Raw genomic sequence first — 20,987 nt, 5'->3', positions numbered from 1 at the left:
GCCAAAAGACAGCATTAACATTTCACAAGGACATTAATTACTGAGATTACTATCAGCCTGCCTGCACTAATTAATGTCCGGACTGTGACAAGCAAGTTGCTCACAGGCATCCCAATATGCCACTGTTAAATTCAGAAGTGGACACGTAGGGCTGGATTCTGATCATGGTTTAAAAACGATTTGGCTTTTTTGTTCATGGATTATGAGCATTGCTGGCAAGGCCAGCATTTGTTGCGCATTCTGATTGCCCTCTTAAGGTGCTGGTGAGTTGCCTTTAGATACACCAATAGTGCTGTTAGGGAAGGAGCTCCAGGGTTTTGACCTAGGGATCCTCCCTCCATCAACTTGGGCGTTACAATTCTACTTGATATCATTACATTAGCTTTTTTTAAAATGTGTGCCCTGGTGTTTCATTTCATGGAGCCTATAACTTGTAAACATTTGCAATTTTTCATTTCCTCATAATCTGTTACCAATGTGTACTCATTAAAGCCCAAGATCAGCCCCTCTTTCACTCCCTATCTCACATCTCTGATCAATCTTGTATGTTTATTAGTTGAGAATGGTCAAGTTTTTTTTTGTTTCTTACACTCTTGACCTCTATTTCCTGTGGTCCTTATTGTGCCCACTTAGTCTGTGTGCATATTGGAATAGTGTAGATTAGAGGGGCTTTAGATTGGTTTCACTGGTCGGCGCAACATCGAGGGCCGAAGGGCCTGTACTGCGCTGTAATGTTCTATGCACTTATTTCGAACATTTGCATCGAAGACAATGTTGTCATGTTGAATTTTTTTCTTGTATTCGGATTCTCAAATGTAGTACTAACTATCAGCTGCTGAAACAGGATTTTGAACGGTTTCTAGTATTGGAAAGGCTGTGACTTGCCCACTGGTACCACAGCACAATTCCTGTCATAACAGAAAATGCTGGAAATATTCAGGTCAAGCTGCATCTATAGAGAAACTATCAACATTTCAAGTCGATGACTTTTCACCAGCACTGCGAAACGTTGAGCAGATTTAGGAGGATGAAATGAGGGGAATGGTTGTGTCCAAAGGATGTGCGAATGGCTGACCAATGAACAGCTGCTATCCAAATTAAAAACAGGAGCAAAACTGAAACATGCAAAGTGTGACAATTCCAGCTGTTAATACTGGCCGGGAAGGTCACAGAATGGAACGCTGCCTCAAGATCGTAACTTCTACTTTTTTCCAGTAATGTGGATGAACAGAGTCACAGGATTGTCAGTTAGCTATTTAAAAAAGAATAAAGCATTTTACAAACACAAAAATGACTATAATACAATATTCTTTCACAGCACCTATATCTTCTCAAATGTACCCATCTTTAAGGATAACACAAGTTACAGGATTTCAGTCTCAGTATTACTGTGCCTTGAATTGCCATGTACATTTGAGATTCAACCCAGCTATGCCAATAGAGCATCACTCCTTCACAAATCTTGGGATTACTTTAGATGTCTAGTCTCTCATTAGTCAGTTTCACCAGGTTTGCAGCTATCAGCTCTATCTTTTAACTGGGAGCCTCTCTTTGATCCTTTCTTTAACTTGGATGAACAGTACTTTGTTCAATTTCCAGTTCCTTTTTAGTCCCATATTAAGTTGATCTTTCTCTACACACTAGTTATGACTGTAAAACAATCTCTGAACCCCCTCCTTTCCTTCTCCCTATGTACTCTATGAACAGTATGCTTTGTCTGTATAGCGCACAAGAAATAATACTTTTCATTGTATACTAATGCATGTGACAATAAATCAAATCAAAAATTGTCTTCTGGGACTTGTAACTCCAGACACCAGGGAATGACCTGTTCTTTAGCTTCTGGGACTTGCTTTCTCCCCATTACACTGTTGTCTGCCTCTCTGTTTCTGATGGCAGTTCCAGTCACGGCTGTTTCCCCTTAAGTTACTTGGGTCCAACTTGAAATGAAATTCAATTTTTTTCTGACTTAGTGGCCCCTGGTTGCTAAGCACCAGCCTGGTCTGTCTTTAAGTGGTGTTCATTTTCACATTGTAACCCCTTTAACCACAATGCAGGCACGGTTTGAAATTAAACCAAAATCCCCATGCATGCAAACACCTTTACTAAACATGAATCTAACTAAAATGTTAACACTTGGTATACAGGAACAGACAATTAACTCACCTAATCTATACCTTGTTTGTAACACCCAAAAATACAAATAGATCATTTAAAATTACCTCAGTTTGTTGACACAAAGAGAAGGAAACCATATGGGGGGCAGAGATGATGATTTGAAAGGCTGCAAAATGCTGAATTTAAAGATAACTGAGAGACTTGTGCAATTCCCCAAGCTTGCATTGTGATTAAAATGTTGTAGGCCCCTGAGAGTAAGGTGGAGAATTAAAATGGCAGGCCACTAGAAGCTCAAGTTATCGGAAGTGGGCATTTAGTCTGCACTTGATTGTTCCAGTATAATGTGTGAATACAGTGTACTAAAGTGAAAGAAATAAACACAAGTCATTTCCATCTGGAAGGAGTTTTTGGGGCTTTTAATATTGAGGACATAAAAGGGCAGATAGAACATAGAAAAACTACAGCACAAACAGGCCCTTCGACCCACAAGTTGCGCCAGTCGTGTCCCTACCTACCTAGGCTTATAAATAGACTTGCCTATAACCCTCCATCCTATTAAGTCCCATGTACTCATCCAGAAGTCTCTTAAAAGACCCTATCGAGTTTGCCTCCGCCACCACTGATGGCAGCCGATTCCACTCGCCCACCACCCTCTGAGTGAAAAACTTACCCCTGACATCTCCTCTGTACCTACTCCCCAGCACCTTAAACCTGTGTCCTCTCGTAGCAACCATTTCAGCCCTGGGAAAAAGCCTCTGAGAATCCACCCAATCTATACCTCTCAACATCTTGTAAACCTCGATCAGGTCACCTCTCATCCTTCGTGTCTCCAAAGAGAAAATACCAAACTCCCTCAACGTTTCCTCATAAGGCATACCACCCAATCCAGGCAACATCCTTGTAAATCTCCTCTGCACCCTTTCTATGGCTTCCACATCCTTTCTGTAATGAGGCGACCAGAACTGGGCACAGTACTCCAGGTGGGGTCTGACAAGTGTCTTATAAAGCTGCATCATTATCCCCCGACTCCTAAACTCAATCCCTCGATTGATAAAGGCCAGCACACCATATGCCTTCTTAACCACCACCTCCACCCCTGATATTATACTCCTTCATCCCATTTGCCCTGCCAAAATGGACCACTACACATTTATCTGGGTTGAAGTCCACCTGCCACTTCTCCGCCCAGTCTTGCATCCTATCTGTGTCACTCTGCAGCTTCTGACATCCCTCCAAACTTTCCACAACACCACCAACCTTCGTGTCGTCAGCAAACTTGCCAACCCATCCCTCCACTTCCTCATCCAGGTCATTTATGAAGATGCCGAACAGCAAGGGTCCCAGAACAGATCCCTGGGGCACTCCACTGGTGACCAACCTCCAGTCAGAAAAAGACCCATCTACAACCACTCTCTCTGCCTTCTGCAGGCAAGCCAGTTCTGGATCCACAAGGCAACAGCCCCTGGGAACCCATGCCCCCTCACTTTCTCGAAGTCTTGCATGGGGGACCTTATCAAACGCCTTGCTGAAGTCCATGTAAACCACATCTACCGCTTTTCCTTTGTCAATGTGTTTAGTCACATTTTCAAAGAACTCCACCAGGCTCGTAAGGCATGATTTGCCTTTGACAAAGCTGTGCTGACTACTTTTGAGCATATTAAACCTCTCTAAGTGTTCATAAATCCTGTCCCTCAGGATCTTCTCCATCAACTTACCAACCACTGAGTGTAGGGTAACAAAGTTTGCAGACGACACAAAGATAAGTGGAAAAGTGAATCGTGTGGAGGGCGTAGAAGGTCTGCAGAGAGATTTGGACAGGCTGAGTGAGTGGGCGAGGATCTGGCAGATGGAGTATAACGTTAATAAATGTGAGGTTATTCACTTTGGAGGAAATAATAGCACATTGGATTATTATCTAAATGAAAGAAATTACAACATGCTGCTGTGCAGAGGGACCTGGGGGGTCCTTGTGCACGAGACGCAAAAACCCTGTCTGCAGGTGCAACAGGTGATCAAGAAGGTAAATGGGATGTTGGCCTATATCGCAAGGGGAATAGAATATAAATGCAGGGATGTCTTGCTGCATCTGTACAGGGCATTGGTGAGGCCGCAGCTGGAATACTGTGTGCAGTATTGGTCCCCTTATTTGCGAAAGGATATATTGGCCTTGGAGAGAGTGCAGAGAAGGTTCACCAGGTTGATACCGGAGATGAGGGGTGTTGATTATGAGGAGAGACTGAGCAGATTGGGTTTGTACTCGTTGGCATTTAGAAGGCTGAGGGGGGATCTTATAGAGACCTATAAGATAATGAAGGGGCTGGATAGGGTAGAGGTGGCGAGATTCTTTCCACTTGGAAAGGAAACTAGAACTAGAGGGCACAGCCTCAAAATAAAGGGGGGTCAGTTTAGGACAGAGTTGAGGAGGAACTACTTCTTCTCAGAGGGTGGTGAATCTCTGGAATTCTCTGCCCACTGAAGTGGTGGAGGCTACCTCGTTGAATATGTTTAAATCACGGATAGATGGATTCCTGATCGGTAAGGGAATTAGGGGTTATGGGGATCAGGCGGGTAAGTGGAACTGATCCAATTCGGATCAGCCATGATCTTATTGAATGGCGGGGCAGGCTCGAGGGGCTAGATGGCTGACTCCTGCTCCTATTTCTTATGTTCTTAAGTCCCTTCCTACAAACCGTATTCTCATCTAGATCCCTATCATCGCCTAGTTCTCTGAACCTTTTGTACGCTTTCCTTTTCTTTTTGACGAGGTTCAGCACAGCTTTCGTGCACCACGGTTCCTGTAACCTACCAAAACCTCCCTGTCTCATCGGAACGTTGTCATTCAGAACTCGAGACAAACATTCCTTGAAAATCTGCCACCTTACTTCAGTACTTTTCCTCGAATACCTCCTTCCAATCAACACCTCTAATCTCCCGCCTGATGGCTTCATATTTCCCCTTACTCCAGATAAACACTTTCCTAGCTTGCCTGATCCTATCTCTTTCCAATGTTAGTGTAAAGGAGATAGAGTTATGATCACTATCCCCAAGATGCTCCCCCACTGAGAGATCTGACACCTGTCCAGGCTCATTAGCCAGTACCAGATCGAGTACAGCCTCTCCTCTTGTAGACTTATCCACATGCTGTGTCAGGAAACCTTCCTGAACATGCCTAACAAACTCCTCCCCATCCAACCCCCTTACCCTAGGGATATTCCAATCGATGTTTGGGAAATTAAAGTTTCCCATCACGACAACCCTGTTACTACATCTCTCCAGGATCTGTTTCCCTATCTGGTCCTCAACATCCCTGTTACTGTTGGGCGGCCTATAGAAAACACCTAGCAAAGTTATCGACCCCTTCCCGCTCCGAACTTCCACCCACAGAGACTCCATAGACAATCCCTCCACGGCTTTCACCTTCTCTACAGCTGTGACACTATTCCTGATCAGCAGTGACACCCCCCCCCCCCCCCTTCTTTTGCCTCCCTCTCTGTCCTTTCTGAAACATCTAAAACCCGGCACCTGAAGTATCCAGTGCTGTCCCTGTCCCCAAGTCTCCGTAATGGCCACCACATCACACTTCCAAGCATCGATCCACACTCTAAGTTCATCCACTTTATTCGCTACACTCCTGGCGTTAAAATAGACACATCTCAGACCTTTGGTCTGAGCTCTCCCCTTCTCCATCACCCATCTAATCTCCCTCTTGCTCTGTCTACAATCCTTCTCTATTTGCAGGCTACCCTCCTTGCTCTCAGTCACCTCATCTCGATTCCCTCCCTCCAACCTTTCTAGTTTAAAGTCTCCCCAGTAGCCTTAGCCAACCTTCCTGCCAGGATATTGGTCCCCCTGGGATTCAAGTGCCACCTGTCTTTTTTGTACAGGTCACACCTGCCCCTAAAGAGGTCCCAATGATTCAGGAACCTGAATCCCTGCCCCAGTCCCTCAGCCACGCATTCATCCTCCACCTCACTCCATTCCTGCTCTCACTTTCCTGTGGCACAGGCAGCAATCCTGAGATTACTACCTTTGCATTCCTCCTTCTCAACTGTCTACCTAACTCCCTGTATTCACTTTTCATGACCCCTTCCCTCTTCCTCCCTATGTCAGCGGTACCAATATGTACCACGACCACTGGCTCCTCTCCCTCCCCTCTCAGGATTTCTGGGACGCGACCAGAGACATCCCGGCACCAGGGAGGCAGACCACCATCCGAGACTCCCGTCTGCCTCCGCAAAAACGCCTGTCCGACCCCCTTACTGTTGAGTCCCCGATTAATACTGCCTTCCTCCTCTCCTTAGCCCTCTGAGTTACAGGGCCGGACTCTGCTCCAGAGGCACGGCAACTGCTGCTTCCCCCAGGTGGGCTGTCCCCCCCCCCAGCAGTACTCAGACAGGAGTACTTATTGTGACGGGGCACATCCACCGGGGTGCTCTCTATCACCCGAGCTTTCCCCTCCCTGGACGTTACCCACTTGTCTGCCTGCTGTGGCCCTGGTGTGACCACCTGCTGATAGCTCCTGTCTATCGCCTCCTCATTTTCCCTAACCAGACGAAGATCCTCCAGCTGCAGTTCCAGTTCTCTAACACGGTCCCATGGGAACCGCAGCTCGACACACCCATGGATGTCCGGGAGGCCAGGAGCCTCCAGGACCTCCCACATCCTACATTGGGAACAACAGACTGGCCTCACACTCATAATTTCCCTTTTGAATTCAAGGAACACAGAGAAGCGTACTTAAGAATTAAACTTCCCCCACCTCGCCCTTTCCGCCTAAGCCCTTGGAGCCAAAGTCCTTTCAGCTCTCACTCTACTCCCTACTCACTCCGCTGCCCACTAATGTCGCTGACCGCTGTATAGTGTAGCCTGCTTTTTAAACCTCCCGCGCTACAAAAAGAAATTCAAAAACCCTTCCCACAACACCCTGCATGCGGCCTACTTCCGGTCTAGAGTTTAAAAGTTTAAAATAGATGTTAACATCTCATGGTCTAGTGTGGCCAGGTGCATGGGAAGGGTTGTTGAGGATGATTGAGGAGTGGACCAGGCTGTTGCAGAAGAAATGATCCCTTCAGAATGTTGAAAGGGGATGGGAAGATATGTTTGGTGGTAGCATCATGCTGGAGCTGGCAGAGGATGATGTATTGAATATCGAGGTTGGTGGGTTGAAGGCGAGGACAAAGGAAACCTTATCATGTTTTTGGCAGTGTTGGGGGGTGTACAGAACTGAAGGAATTGGACAGATATGGTGTGGGGAAATCTCAGTTGAAAAAAATGGAAGCCATCATCAGGAAAGATGTGACGAGATGGAGAAATTTCAAGAATGGAATGGAGTATTTCCAGGATGCAGGGTGTTGAAGTGTAGTCCAGGTAGCTGTGGGAGTCAATGGACTTGTAATATTTCTGAAGCTCTTTTGCAAATCTATCTCATCTGTAGTTCCGTTTCCAACTGCCACAGTCAAATTTTGAGAGGTTCCCTCTCTGATGTAGCTACTTGTGTCATGTTAAATAATGTAAAGTATTTGTTCATTTGTGTGTGCTGTGCCCAAAGGCAGATTCCTATTTGCAGAACCTGTGCAGTATAGAGGGACCTGGAGTCCAGGTACATGAATCATAAGTTGGTAAGCAGGTATGGCAAATATTTGGAATGCTGACATTTGGTACAAGGGGAATAAAGCATAAAACTAAGGAGGTAGTGCTCCAGTAATGCAGGGTTTTGGTGAGACCACATCTGAAGTACTGTGTACAGTTTTGGTCACCTTATTTCAGAAAGGATATAGCATTAGGAGCAGTGCAGAGAATGTTTACTTGATAACTTTCATGCCAATAAGCAATTTTCTGAAGAAAGGTTGAGGTAGGTTGGGTATATACTTATTTGAGTTTAGAAGAATGAGAGCATCTGATTTAAAACATGCAAGACCCTGAGAGGATTTGACAGGGTGAATGCTGATGTTTCCTCCTGTGGGGGAGTATATACCAAGGGGCACAGTTTAAAAATTGGGGGTGTGATAATGTGTGCTTTGTTTTTTTGTAGAATGTTTTAAGATTCTGTGCAAACAGTTGGTGTCTGGAAAGCCGCTCAGATGCTGGAGAACAGGATAATTACTCATTTTAGCCATGTAGTATTTACTAGGATGAAGCTAATGGACTGCTGTTTATAAAAGGAGATTTCCCCTGGGTTTTTTCCTTAATACAGTAAGAAGTCTCACAACACAAGGTTAAAGTCCCAACAGGGTTTATTTGGTAGCACAAGCCACTAGCTTTCTGAGCGCTGCCCCGAAAGCTAGTGGTTTGTGCTACCAAATAAACCTGTTGGACTGTAACCTGGTGTTGTGAGACGACTTACTGTGTTCACCCCAGTCCAATGCTGGCATCTCCACATTTTTTCCTCCAAAGCAGTGGCAGGTGGAGCTTTCTTTTTAAATTTATGGGAGGAGCCAGGTTAGTAGCGGCGAAACAACATCTTTTTGTTTCAGTTTAGGGCTCAGTTGCTGGCTGGAGCTGGTTAAAGGCAAGCCTGGAAGCTCCTCTGAAACCCAAAACCTCTCCCAAACTCCAAGGCAGCTGACCCAAATAAGAGCAAGCAGTTCTGTATTTGCTAACTATATTTGTAACCGTAAACTACCTCTATTTTATGCTCTGTTCCCCTTGTAATAAATGTCAACATTTCATTTCCCTTCCAAATTTATTATATTTAAAGTGGGATTGAAGTCTATAGGAAGAATGTTGCTTATTTGAAACTAAAATAGTGATAAATTAGTAATTGGAATAGTTTCTTTTCATGTGCAAAGATTGTTCAATGGTTGAGTTAAACTGCTTCATTTTGCTAGTTATGCTTAAACTTACGAATAAAGCTGGTTTTGATAAAAGATCCCTAATTTGTCAGTGAAGTTATTCTTGGAACAAAGCACCCTTTCCTCACATTTATGCCAAAATAGAAAAATCGTTGGGGTCTAGTATGACTTGTTAATATAGCTTGGGGTTCTGATCCAGGACCCTAACAGGTATCTCCCACTTATGATGGAGATGAGGAGAATTGTTTTCTGAGGATCATTAGTCTGAGAGCAGTACAGGCTGACTTACTGAATATATTCAAGGCTGAGTTTGATAGAATTTTGCTCACCAAAGGAATTGAGGGTTTTGCGGAGTTGACAGGAATGTGGAGTCGAAGCTGCAATCCGATCAGCCATGATCTTATTGAATGGCGGTGCAGACTCAGAGCTGAATGGCATACTCCTCTTCATTCTTGTGAGCCAGGTTGGTGCAATTTTAAAAAGTTTGTTTAAATGAACTGTTGGAGTGAAATAAAATCCTAATTTCCAAAAGGATGTTGTGTTATCTGGTTTCAAAGTGATTATTTAAATTATTGGCTCAAGTGGTAGCTTGAAATTAATAACGTGGTTAACTTTTTCATTTACATTGTATATGTATAGCTAAAAGTTTGTATGTTGAATATTGAGCCCTGACATTTTAATGAGATGATCTTAAAGGAACCGCTACCCCAACCTGAAACCTAGTTTTCCCACCCACACTCCCATAAAGCACATGAAATATCACAATGATATTAGCCTTATTACAAAATTTACTTCACGTGAGCTGCAATTCCAATTCATTTTGGATATTGCTGAGTATTTGGATGTTTAAAATTCTTAGCATCCATAATCAATTTTTATTTCCTTTAATCTTTTTCTGTATGGTCACTGCAACTGAGTGGGGTGGTTTATAGCCTGCAGTTTTACATCTACAGAGACTATATTTTTTTTTTTCTAAAGGAGCAAGTAATTAGTTTTCTTTTGAAACATTTTTTCACCCCCAACTTCTGCAGGAAAGCCTTCAAAGATTTCTGGCTGCTTTGCCTGGTCTGGTTTCCAATGTGTCTTCTTTGGGCGGCACGGTAGCACAGTGGTTAGCACTGCTGCTTCACAGCTCCAGGGTCCTGGGTTCGATTCCCGGCTCGGGTCACTGTCTGTGTGGAGTTTGCACATTCTCCTCGTGTCTGCGTGGGTTTCCTCCGGGTGCTCCGGTTTCCTCCCACAGTCCAAAGATGTGCGGGTTAGGTTGATTGGCCAGGTTAAAAATTGCCCCTTAGAGTCCTGGGATGCATAGGTTAGAGGGATTAGCGGGTAAATATGTGGGGGTAGGGCCTGGGTGGGATTGTGGTCGGTGCAACTCGATGGGCCGAATGGCCTCCTTCTGCACTGTAGGGTTTCTATGATTCTATGATTTCTATGACTTTTTTTAGTATCTTCCTTCTGCCTCTCTAAATAGCTGTTTCTGAATAAATCAGTTAAATAGTTTATCTTGTTTAAAAGTATTTGGGATGACTACTAGTGACAGAACTTCGGCATGTTTCCAGAGACTATGTTGAAGCTTTTGGTGTGTGCCAGAGGAAGTGAAATGATTTATCCAGGGCTGGCTTCTCTCCTTCAGTTCTGTTTTGTAAATTCCTTGCGTTGTTCATGGTGTTTTATTCATCACTAATCTCAAATATGCCAGAAGTGGCATACATTTCAAGTTGATATTCAAACCCTTACAAGAATTGTGGCTCCATATCTTGGCACCCAACATATATTTTAGTCTATTAGTTTTGATTTTTGGATAGTAGAACTCAGTTTTGTTGTAGGAATCATGGAGTGAGGGAGCGTCATAGTCATAGAATTTTACAGTACAGAAAGAGGCACTTCGGCCCATTTCCATGCCGGGCATCAAGCACCTATCTATTCTAATCCCATCTTCTAGCATTTGGCCTGTCGCTTTGTACGCTATGGCATTTCAAGTGCTCATCTAAATACTTCATAAATGTTGAAGGTTCCTGCCTCTACCACCCTTGCAGATGGAGAGTTCCAGATTCCCACCACTGAGTGCAAAAAGGTTTTCCAAACATCTCCTGTAAACCTCCTGCCCCTAACCTAAATCTATGGCCCTTGGTTATTGTCCCCTCTGCTATGGAGAAAAGATACTTCCCATCTATGCCCCTCAGTTAGGTACCCCTCAGCCTTCTCTGCTCCAAGGAAAACAACTCCAGCCTATCCAGTCTCTCTTGATAGCTGAAACACTCTAACCAGGTAACATCCCGATGAATCTCCTTTGCACCCTCTCTCATGCAATCACTTCCTTCATGTAGTGTGGGGACCAGGACTGCAGACAGTACTCCTGCTGTGGCTTACCAGAGTTTTGTATAGCTCCATCATAACCTCCCTGCTCTGATATTCAGTGCCTTGGTTAATAAGGTCAAGTATCCCATGTGCCTTCTTAACCACCTTATCTACCTGTCCTGCTGTGTTCAAAGATCTGTGGACATGCACACCAAGGTTCTTCTGATACTCTGTACTTCCTAGGATTTGACCATTCATTGTATATTCTCTTGCTTTGCTAGATCTCCCAAAATGCATTACCTCACATTTCAGGGTTAAATTCCATTTGCCACTCTTCTGCTCATCTAACCAGCCTGCCTATATCATCCTGTAATCTAAGGCTTTGCTTCTCAGTATTATTTACCACACCATCAATTTTTGTGTCTTCTGCAAACTCCTACATTCGTGTCAAGATCATTACACTACAAACAACAAGGGACCCAGCACCAATAGCTGCAGAAGATCGCTGGACACAGGCTACTAGTCACAAAAACAACCTTTGACCATCACCCTCTGCCTCCTACCACTAAACCAATTTTGAATCCCATTTACCAAATTGCCCTGGATCCCATGGACTCTTACCACCTTCATCAGCCTCCCATGTGGGACCTTGTCAAAGTCTTACTGAAGTCCATGTAGACTACCCTCACCTACACACCTAGTCCCCATCTCAAACATTAATCATATTTGTAAGATACAATCTCTCTTTGACAAAACCACGTTGACAATCCTTGCCTCACCAGGTGGCAATTAATTCTGTCCCTCAGAATATTTTTCCAATAGTTTCCCTACCACTGAAGTTAGACTCACTGACCTGTAATTTCCTGAGTTGTTTTTTCCCTACTTCCCTTCTTGAATTAGCTCTCCTCTGGCCAGAGAAGATTTGTATATTGCCAAACCTGATGCAATCTCCTTCCTTGCCTCCCACAGCAGCCTTGGATACATCTCATCTGGGCCTGGAGATTTATTCACTTTTAGCCCCATTAATACCTCCTCCCCTTCAATGTTACGTTGTTCAAATAAACCACAATGCCTCTGATTTCTATACCTACATCATACTTCTCCATAGTGAATGTCAATCCCAAGTACACATTTAACCTCACCTATATCTTCTGGCTCCCCAAACATTGCCACGTTGGTCCTTAATGGGCGTTACAATTTCCTTGGTCATCCTCATGCTCTTAATATACTTATAAAACACCTTTTGGATTTTCCTTTATCTTACCCGCCAGTGTTTTTTCATGTCCCTCCTTCGTGCTCCTAATTTTTTTAGAAGTAATCCCCTGCACTTTCTATATTCCTCTAGGGCTTTGCTGTAGCCCTCAGTATTTGCCATTAGCCTCCCTTTTTCCTTATCCAAATCTGGATATCCCTTGACATCCAAGGTCCTCTGGACTTGTTGCTCCCACCCTTCACTTTCATGGGAACATGTTGGCCCTGTACACACCTTTTTTTTTTGAATGAATCCCACTGCTCTGATGTAAATTTTCCTACAAGCAGCTGCTCCCAATTAACAGAGACACAGGGGGGACTAAAACTGTAGCCTGAAATCCTTATTTTGCTGCATGTCTGTCATGTTAACCTTTCTGACTTTTTTTTCCTCCCCTCTTCTGACTTTTTGTTCATCAAGTGGATCCTTGATGAACATATAACTTTTAATTGAGTAGCTTGTCTGTAAATGAACAAGAAAAGTTTTAGATATGTAACTGTTATTTCCATTAGTTCAAAATTGATTTGTTCAGCCTACTGACTACCTCCTGTCCTAATAATGACATAATTATGATGTGGCAAAAAGTCTCACTCGCTAAACCCTACAAATGAAATTTTTTTAAAAACAAAAATGCTGGAAAAGTGTCTGTGGAGAGAAACAGATTTACTATTTTGGACTGTTCATAAACCAAGTGATGGTTGAAGTAATTTTAAAAAAAAATTTCATTGGCTAGAAAGCCATTAGCTTAATTTTCAAGATGTAGTAGAAATGGCCCTTTCCATTGATGGATATTAGGTAATTGTCTTCAGGCATTGCTAGAGTGACTTGTCTTTGCCACTTCAGTGACATGCTGTAGCATCAATGAATTCTTGGTGAGCAACTGAGAACTAACTGTTTTCATGATTTGAAACTGTTCTTGTGTGAATCGTGTATGTATCTATTAGACATTCTTCCCTGTGGTGTCCGCTGGTCATGGAAAGCATTGAACACAATGGTGAACATTCCCTTTCTGCATGTGACCACCCATGCACTGATGAGGAGCAGGCAGCCAGAGCAACTGTCTTTGCAAACTTCTTCTTAGCTTCTGGCTGTTTGTGAAGATGGAAGCTCTGATCTCAAAGTAGATCCATGCTTGGACTTCACGTGGCAAAACCAACTGACGTAAATCAGCCTGAATCAAGTAGTAATCTCATGTTTGGGGCTGTTCTTGCAAAACACAACATCCTAAAATCAGCACCAACATTTCTTAAACCAATCCTTGCACTTGCATTCAATAAAGGAGATTTTGTAGAATGAGAGCATTTGCAGCACCGTCCATTTTGCTAGTGCTAGTGCTCTCTCCTGTAACACCATTTCATTACTTGCTGTACCCCCTTGATACTTCTATATTCACCTTCAAATATTTACATCCAGCAATATCTGGGAGTTCTCAAGTTCAGCTGTTTTGGATTCATACTGAGAGCTGAGAGATACTGTGTAACTCCACAGAGTGCTGATGCTGCTCCACTACTGTCCCCAAATGACCATTATTCACGTAGTTAGAATAACACTCAAATATTAATTAACTCCACTGAAGGTATTTGCAGACAGAATAATGCTTTTCAACAGAGGTCATGAACAAGTCAATAGTCTGAGTACTACAGTTAGTCTTGGGGACACTGGAGCCAACTGCCACATTTCTGATTATGCACAATTGGAACCAAATGTCAGGCCTTTCAGTCTATATAGTTCAAGTTACAAACCACCCTTCTCCATTGGAGAGCCTCTGAACTGACACGACTCAGCTGTCCAGATATTGTTGTGAAGATGGTTTTAGTATTTAGCCTATCAAATGTTGATCTTTTTAATTGAAATATTTTTGAAGTTTAAGTTGCGAATTTTCAGTGCCTTTCTACAAAAGAAACCAAGCATTGAAGATATTAAAAACCAGTAGAGCAAGTTTAAACACAGGCTACAACAACTTGACACAATGAGGCTCTGTTGTCTGGTCTCATTCTCAGCTAATAGGCTAGGATAGCTGGGAGATTTCCTGAGTTCCTTATGTAGATTCATATTGACAAATTATTGTCTGCTTTAGCCATGGTATAAAAATATTAATTATCTGCACATCAGATGTTAATAAATTTGTGCTTCCACTAATGTCGTCACAATGAAGGGGGATAAAACATTTAACATAGTGAAGAAGATGGTTTGCACAGAGTCATTAGTATTCAGTCATGTCAGATTTGTTTAACTGGAGAACTGTTTGTGATTTATATAAATGATCTGGAAGAAGGTGTAACTGGGGTGATCAGTAAGTTTGCGGACGACACAAAATTGGCAGGACTTGCAGATAGTGAGGAGCATTGTCAGAGGCTACAGAAGGATATAGATAGGCTGGAAATTTGGGCAAAGAAATGGCAGATGGAGTTCAATTCTGATAAATGCGAAGTGATGCATTTTGGTAGAAATAATGTAGGGAGGAGCTATACGATAAATGGCAGAACCATAAAGGGTGTAGATACGCAGAGGGACCTGGGTGTGCAAGCCCACAGATCCTTGAAGGTGACGTCACAGGTGGAGAAGGTGGTGGTGAAGGCATATGGCATGCTTGCCTTTATAGGACGGGGCATAGAGTATAAAAGTTGGGGTCTGATGTTGCAGATGTATAGAACGTTGGTTCGGCCGCATTTGGAATACTGCGTCCAGTTCTGGTCGTCACACTAGCAGAAAGACATGGAGAGAGTACAGAGGAGGTTTACCAGGATGTTGCCTGGTATGGAGGGGCTTAGTTATGAGGAGAGATTGGGTAAACTGGGGTTGTTCTCCCTGGAAAGACGGAGGATGAGGGGAGACTTAATAGAGGTGTATAAAATTATGAAAGGCATAGACAGGGTGATCGGTGGGAAGTTTTTCCCCAGGTCGGTAGTGACGTTCACGAGGGGTTATAGGTTCAAGGTGAAGGGGGGAGGTTTAACACAGATATCAGAAGGACATATTTTACACGGAGGGTGGTGGGGGCCTGGAATGCGCTGCCAGGCAAGGTGGTGGAGGTGGACACACTGGGAACGTTTAAGACTTATCTAGATAGCCATATGAACGGAGTGGGAATGGAGGGATACAAAAGAATGGCCTAGTTTGGACCAGGGAGCGGCACGGGCTTGGAGGGCCGAAGGGCCTGTTCCTGTGCTGTATTGTTCTTTGAGAAATTTGGGGGGGGGGGGGGGGGGAAAGAGAGTTTTACGGCCTCGCTCGGGCGAGACTGGAAATTCCCACCCGAGGTCTATGGAGATTTCTGTTGTCGGACCTTCGCCTGCACTGATTTCGTGGCAGGCAAGGTGGTAACGTTCTGGCCGTTGTCTTTTAGTTTACCCCCAAGATGTTTTTTTTTGTAGATCTCTATTTAATATGACTGAAATTCTAAATCATGGCAATGGTTGCCATTTGGACTGGAACTTGAACCAATAAGACCAACATTATTACATTCTTACAACCTAGCCTGTTCTATGTCACACTTCCAGTTTAGATTCCTTGGAGAGAGCAATAAAGAGCAAATTGGGCAGCAGTCGGTACGAAAAGCTAATTAGAAATCAATATTGACTGTGATGAGAGAATTGACTCAGCTGATGTTCCTGGAACAATATTCTGAGCTTGATGGAGAGTAGTTTCCCTTTCTCTTGGAAGTGGGTACACAAGGAAACAAAGCTGAAACCTATAAAGCCAGTCAAGTTGCAATAACTTTCAATAATTGATGTGATGCATTCATTGACGAGTGTTTTTTTTTATTAGGTTTTGTTTTGTCATTGCTTTTGGATACCTCACTTTGTGCCAAGTTAGCAGAGTATACCTCTTTGATTATGGACAGTATTCAGCTGACTTTACTGGGTAAGTATATTGCACTTTTTAAATATGGTATCTCAAAGTTTCAGGGAAGGTAGTAATTACTGGAATTCTGTGATCTTTTGGAAATATTAGTGAAAATAATTTGCTCTCTAACTTCTGAATTCTAGAGCTATTGATGATTGGGTGTGAAATTTTCAGTCACCAGTTTTGTATTTATAAAGTTCAGTGCTGATAGCTAATGCCACAAGGTGCAGAATTCGGGCTGCCCAACTCCTTTCAATGTTCCTATAAATCAGTGTTGTCCAATAGAAATTGTTCAGTAGACCCTGTAAGACTCAACACTTCAATCAATTTTTGGTGGAAAGGAGAACTAGGGACAAAAGATTTCAGGGTAACTGTTACTTAAAATCAATAATGGTTACAAACAAACATCAGCATACACCAACAGTGAGTGCTCAGTTTGGCAGTGATTTGCGAGTTCATTCTGTTTGACCAGTTAAGTTGCCCGATTCACTACAGCTGCCTCGAGCCCTTTGGATTTCTGTTTTTATGCTCCCATCCTCCCAACATGCACGTGTCCCAGACCCAGTTAACATTTGTCTGTTGTCAGTGTTTCTTAGCTATGGCCAGTGGATCTTGCTGACATCTCTGCAAGGAATTGCTAGTTTTGCAACGGTTTAAAGTTTTATCTTGCAAACTTTTTCCAAGTCGACTCCCTCATCTGGGATGCAAATATCCCAACCACCACATTTTGAGGTTTTCGAGTCTAATTCCAATGTTGATTTTTAATCAACTTGTAGCTTGTCACAATGATGCTATTTTATCTGCCTGCAGATTGTGTTCTGAGCAGTTTTTAAAACAAAATGATTCCACTTTTTCTCTCCCTCTGTCATTTCTGTTCTGTAGTCCAATGATGATAATCACACAGAAGATAACCAGTCTGGCCTTTGAAATTCATGATGGTAAGCAAATATCAAACTTTATTAAAATGTGTTTATGATCACGAGATGCAAATATACTGGACTAGGCTTGTCTTTTAAAAGTTTTCCTTCTCTTCCTTCTCCTCTTTATCCTTCCCTTGCCCAAGGACTCAGTGTGAGTATCAAACCATTATCCCTGCTGGTGGAAGGGCAAGAGAAGGAAATGAAATGGATTATAATGTTATGCTTTCTGCTATAAAATCATTGGAAGCACTCCATGAATGATGTTGAAGTGACCAAGGGAGAAGACAAGGCATGTAAAAGTTTTTCTAGAATTGTTGTCCGATTACTGCAATCAGAAACATAAACAAATCATTGAACTATTTAGCCAAAATCAGAGGGCAAATCAGGAAATTGTACTTGAGTTGCACATTAGTCAAATGGATCTACACCTTGAGCATTGTCCACCTCTGGTTATTGAGATGTAAGGCATGCGTTTGAGCCACGGAGGCACTTAAGAGTTAACTTCATTAGATAAATAGTATCTGTACAGAAAGAGTAAATTCATCACAACTTTGTGGAACGAATGTTCAAACTAACAAGGTAAAAGGTAAATTTGCAACAGTTATGGGAAAGATGTTTTTCAGTTTTGTCACCTCCGTGGATTAGAGCTCTAGGTAGGCTGATATTGACAACTTGAGAATCATTTAAAATTAGTTTGATACTATTGTGAAGGGGGTGGAAAAAGAAAAGGTGGCACACTCTGGATAAATGAGTGATTGTGGCATGAATAAATATTGTTATCCATATCTTGTGCTTATGGAAGAATTGCAGTGAGATCATTGTGCTATTTGTTTGATTGTTGATCTTTGGTCTGACCACAGACTTGGCAAAGGAGACTTTCTTTGGCTTTAAGTTTCCTGGAGGGAAAATGCTATCTTGATTTTGGTTGTCAATCTTGAGCTCCGTTGGTAAACACTGAGACAGTCGGTTAATGGTTCCAGCTCACATCAAAGACTAAACATGTAATCCAAGCTGACACACAATGCAAGGTGTATAGTCAGAAATGCTGTCTTTCAGATGAGACAGCAAACCTAGGCCCATTTTGCTATCCCCATGGCAATGTTCAAAGAGCAGAAGTGCTCCGTGTCCTGGTCAAATATTTATCCCTTAGCCAATATGATTAAGACCTAAAACACACTGGGTGGAATTTTCTGTTCCCTGTGGCCTGTATTTTGTATGAGGGTGTGTAGCAGGTGAGGTCAGACAATCCTAGCTATTATCCCCTCATTAATTCATGGAATATGGGTGTTGGTGGATGGGACAGTATGTATTCCTCATCTCTCATTGCCCTCAAGGGGGTGGTGAGCTGCTGCCTTGAATTGTTGAAGTCCATGTGATGCAGATACAACCACAGTGCTGTTGGTAAGGGGAGTTCCTGGATATTGACCCGGCGATATAGTTCCAAGTCAGGATGATGTGGCTTGTAGTGGAACGTTCTGGTGCTGGTGTTCCTATGCATCTGCTTCCTTTCTGCTTCTAGGTAGCAGCGGCCTCTACTTTAGAATGTGCTGTCGAGGAGCCTTGGGTTGCTGCCGTGCATCTTGTAACTGCCACTATGCATCACTGATGGAGTTGAAGGTAGTGGGTGGGACTCCAATCAAGCGGGCTGCTTTGTCCTGAGTGTTATTGAGCTTTGGAGTTGAATTCATTCAGGCAGGTGGAGAGTATTCCATCACATTCTTCACTTGTGCTTTGTAAATGGTGAACAGGCATTGGGGAGTCAGAAGGTGAGTTACATTCTGAAGAATTCTGTTTCTGACCTCCTCTTGTAGCTACAGTATTTATATGGCTGGTCCAGATCAGTTTCTGGTCAGTGATAATCTCCAGGATGTTGAAAATGGGGGATTCAGTGATGATGATTCCATTCTCTCGTTGGAAATAGTCATTTGGTGAGAATGTTACTTTTTGTTCATCAGCCTAGGCCTGAATGTTGTCCAGGTCTTGGTGAGCATGGATTCCTTCAGTATATGAGAAGTCACAAATGTTGCTGAACTTGATCAACAGCGAACCTCCTCATTTCTGACCTTATTATGGAAGGAAGGTCAATGATGAAACAGCAAAAGATGGTTGAGCCTAGAACACTGAGGAACTCCAATGATGCCCCGGGATGAGATGATTGACTTCCAATAACCATACCATCTTTCTTTGTGGCAAGTATGGCTTCAACCAGTGGAGAGTTCCCCCTGATTCTTAGGTCACTGTGGATGAAGTCTCCTTCAATGTGGACATTGTGTGCATATTTTTTAGATTTGTACAAAATTTTCTGGTAGGGTTGCAACATTCTTCTTTGTTTCTGGTAGAATTGTGGGAGTCTGGTTTCCATGGTCTTCCAGTAAAAGACATGGGATCTGGCATGGGCCACTTGATCTGCATGTTGGACTGTATTGAATTCACAAACAAGTGATGGTCTGTCCTGAATAGGGCCATAGAATTGGCCAACAGACACTGGCTTTCAAAGATATCCAAATCCCTGGGGCGTTTGAATCTTTGCTTTTCAAATATGAATGTGGCCAGTCCAATTGTTTAACATTCTTCACTTTTTTCCTCTTTCTTCTCTTTCTGTTTCTTTTCACTTTCCCCTCTCATTCTCTTACCTTTTTCTCATCCCGGTATGTGCTCTGGCACCCTTTCTACCTTGTCTCACTCCCATTTGCCAATAAGATGATTTCATTGAATTTTGCAGCAATCGGCTCAATTAAGTAGATTGATTGGATTTTTGTGGAGGTTATCAGTACTGAAATCGGGGGAATAAGTATTTGGGCCTATCAGTTTATTAGCCTCATGTTGTTTCACTTGTCAAATTTCTAACCAACTTATTTAGTCTAATTTATTCCCACTGTTGCCAATTTTGAGTTTATTTATTTGGTAATGTTTCTGTTTGAATCATCATCATCTTGAATCATATTATTTACTTCATTTTTCTTCCAATGTTTTAGATTTTTATATTTCCCCCCATCTATTCCCCCCTCCACATACTGAACAGCATCCCACTCAGCTATCCTTATGATTTGATTCTGTTGTCCCAACTTCTTTTCAAACCTCTGCTTGATATCTTCCCCATCCCCTTCTCCGCTCCGCTTCTTTGCCCCTCCTGACTTTCTCTACTCTGTCCCACTCCACTGTACCTAATTAGCAGCCCTACCTAAACACCAGTTCAATTATTTTCAAGCCCTAGTGGTGTAAGACTGCACTTGGTCTTGACTGTCCATGTGCACTGTCTTAAGAAATGAATTAATAATGTATTAAAACTGAAATGTGCAAGTTTCCAGCCAACTCTTCATTTATAGATGTGATCAGAGAACTTTATATGAAAACTGTCTGGATAAACCTGTCATGTGGAAATTATACTGTTATGCCATGGGAGAGCCTGAATTGCTTTCGCTGGCAAGAAATTATTTACAAACTTAGAGGCAGTTTTCATTTAAAAGTAAATGTGGAAAAAAGCATTTATAAAGGAAAATATAGACATGGTTTATTGGCACATGTATTAGAAAACAGTGAAAAGTATTGTTTCTTGTGTGCTATACAGACAAGGCATACCATTCATAGAGAAGGAAACGAGAGAGTGCAGAATGTAGTGTTAGTCATAGCTAGGGTGTAGAGAAAGATCAACTTAATGCGAGGTAGGTCCATTCAAAAGTCTGATGGCAGCAGGGAAGAAGCTGTTCTCCAGTCGGTTGGTATGTGACCTCAGACTTTTGTATCATTTTCCTGATGGAAGAA

At 42.7% G+C, this 20,987-nt stretch overlaps 1 protein-coding gene across 8 annotated transcripts in view; it reads left to right on the top strand.

Annotated features, from left to right (window-relative positions):
- The window catches only part of mboat2b (membrane bound O-acyltransferase domain containing 2b), a 125,521-nt gene that overhangs the window by 62,486 nt on the left and 42,048 nt on the right, over positions 1-20,987 (top strand). For 6 of the 8 annotated variants that reach the window (XM_078213184.1, XM_078213180.1, XM_078213186.1 and 3 more), the window contains 2 exons: positions 16,228-16,323; positions 17,188-17,243. In XM_078213184.1, coding sequence (XP_078069310.1) covers positions 16,228-16,323; positions 17,188-17,243 — 152 coding nt within the window. Of the gene's footprint in view, positions 1-16,227; positions 16,324-17,187; positions 17,244-17,391; positions 17,515-20,987 lie in introns of those variants that run through there. The other 2 variants (XM_078213188.1, XM_078213187.1) reach the window with 2 other exon arrangements.

The sequence above is a fragment of the Mustelus asterias genome, chromosome 5 (assembly GCF_964213995.1).
Source record: "Mustelus asterias chromosome 5, sMusAst1.hap1.1, whole genome shotgun sequence".
Classification (NCBI taxonomy): domain Eukaryota; kingdom Metazoa; phylum Chordata; class Chondrichthyes; order Carcharhiniformes; family Triakidae; genus Mustelus; species Mustelus asterias.
The sequence above is the reverse complement of the archived record's forward strand: the minus strand, read 5'-3'. Positions and strand labels throughout refer to the sequence as shown.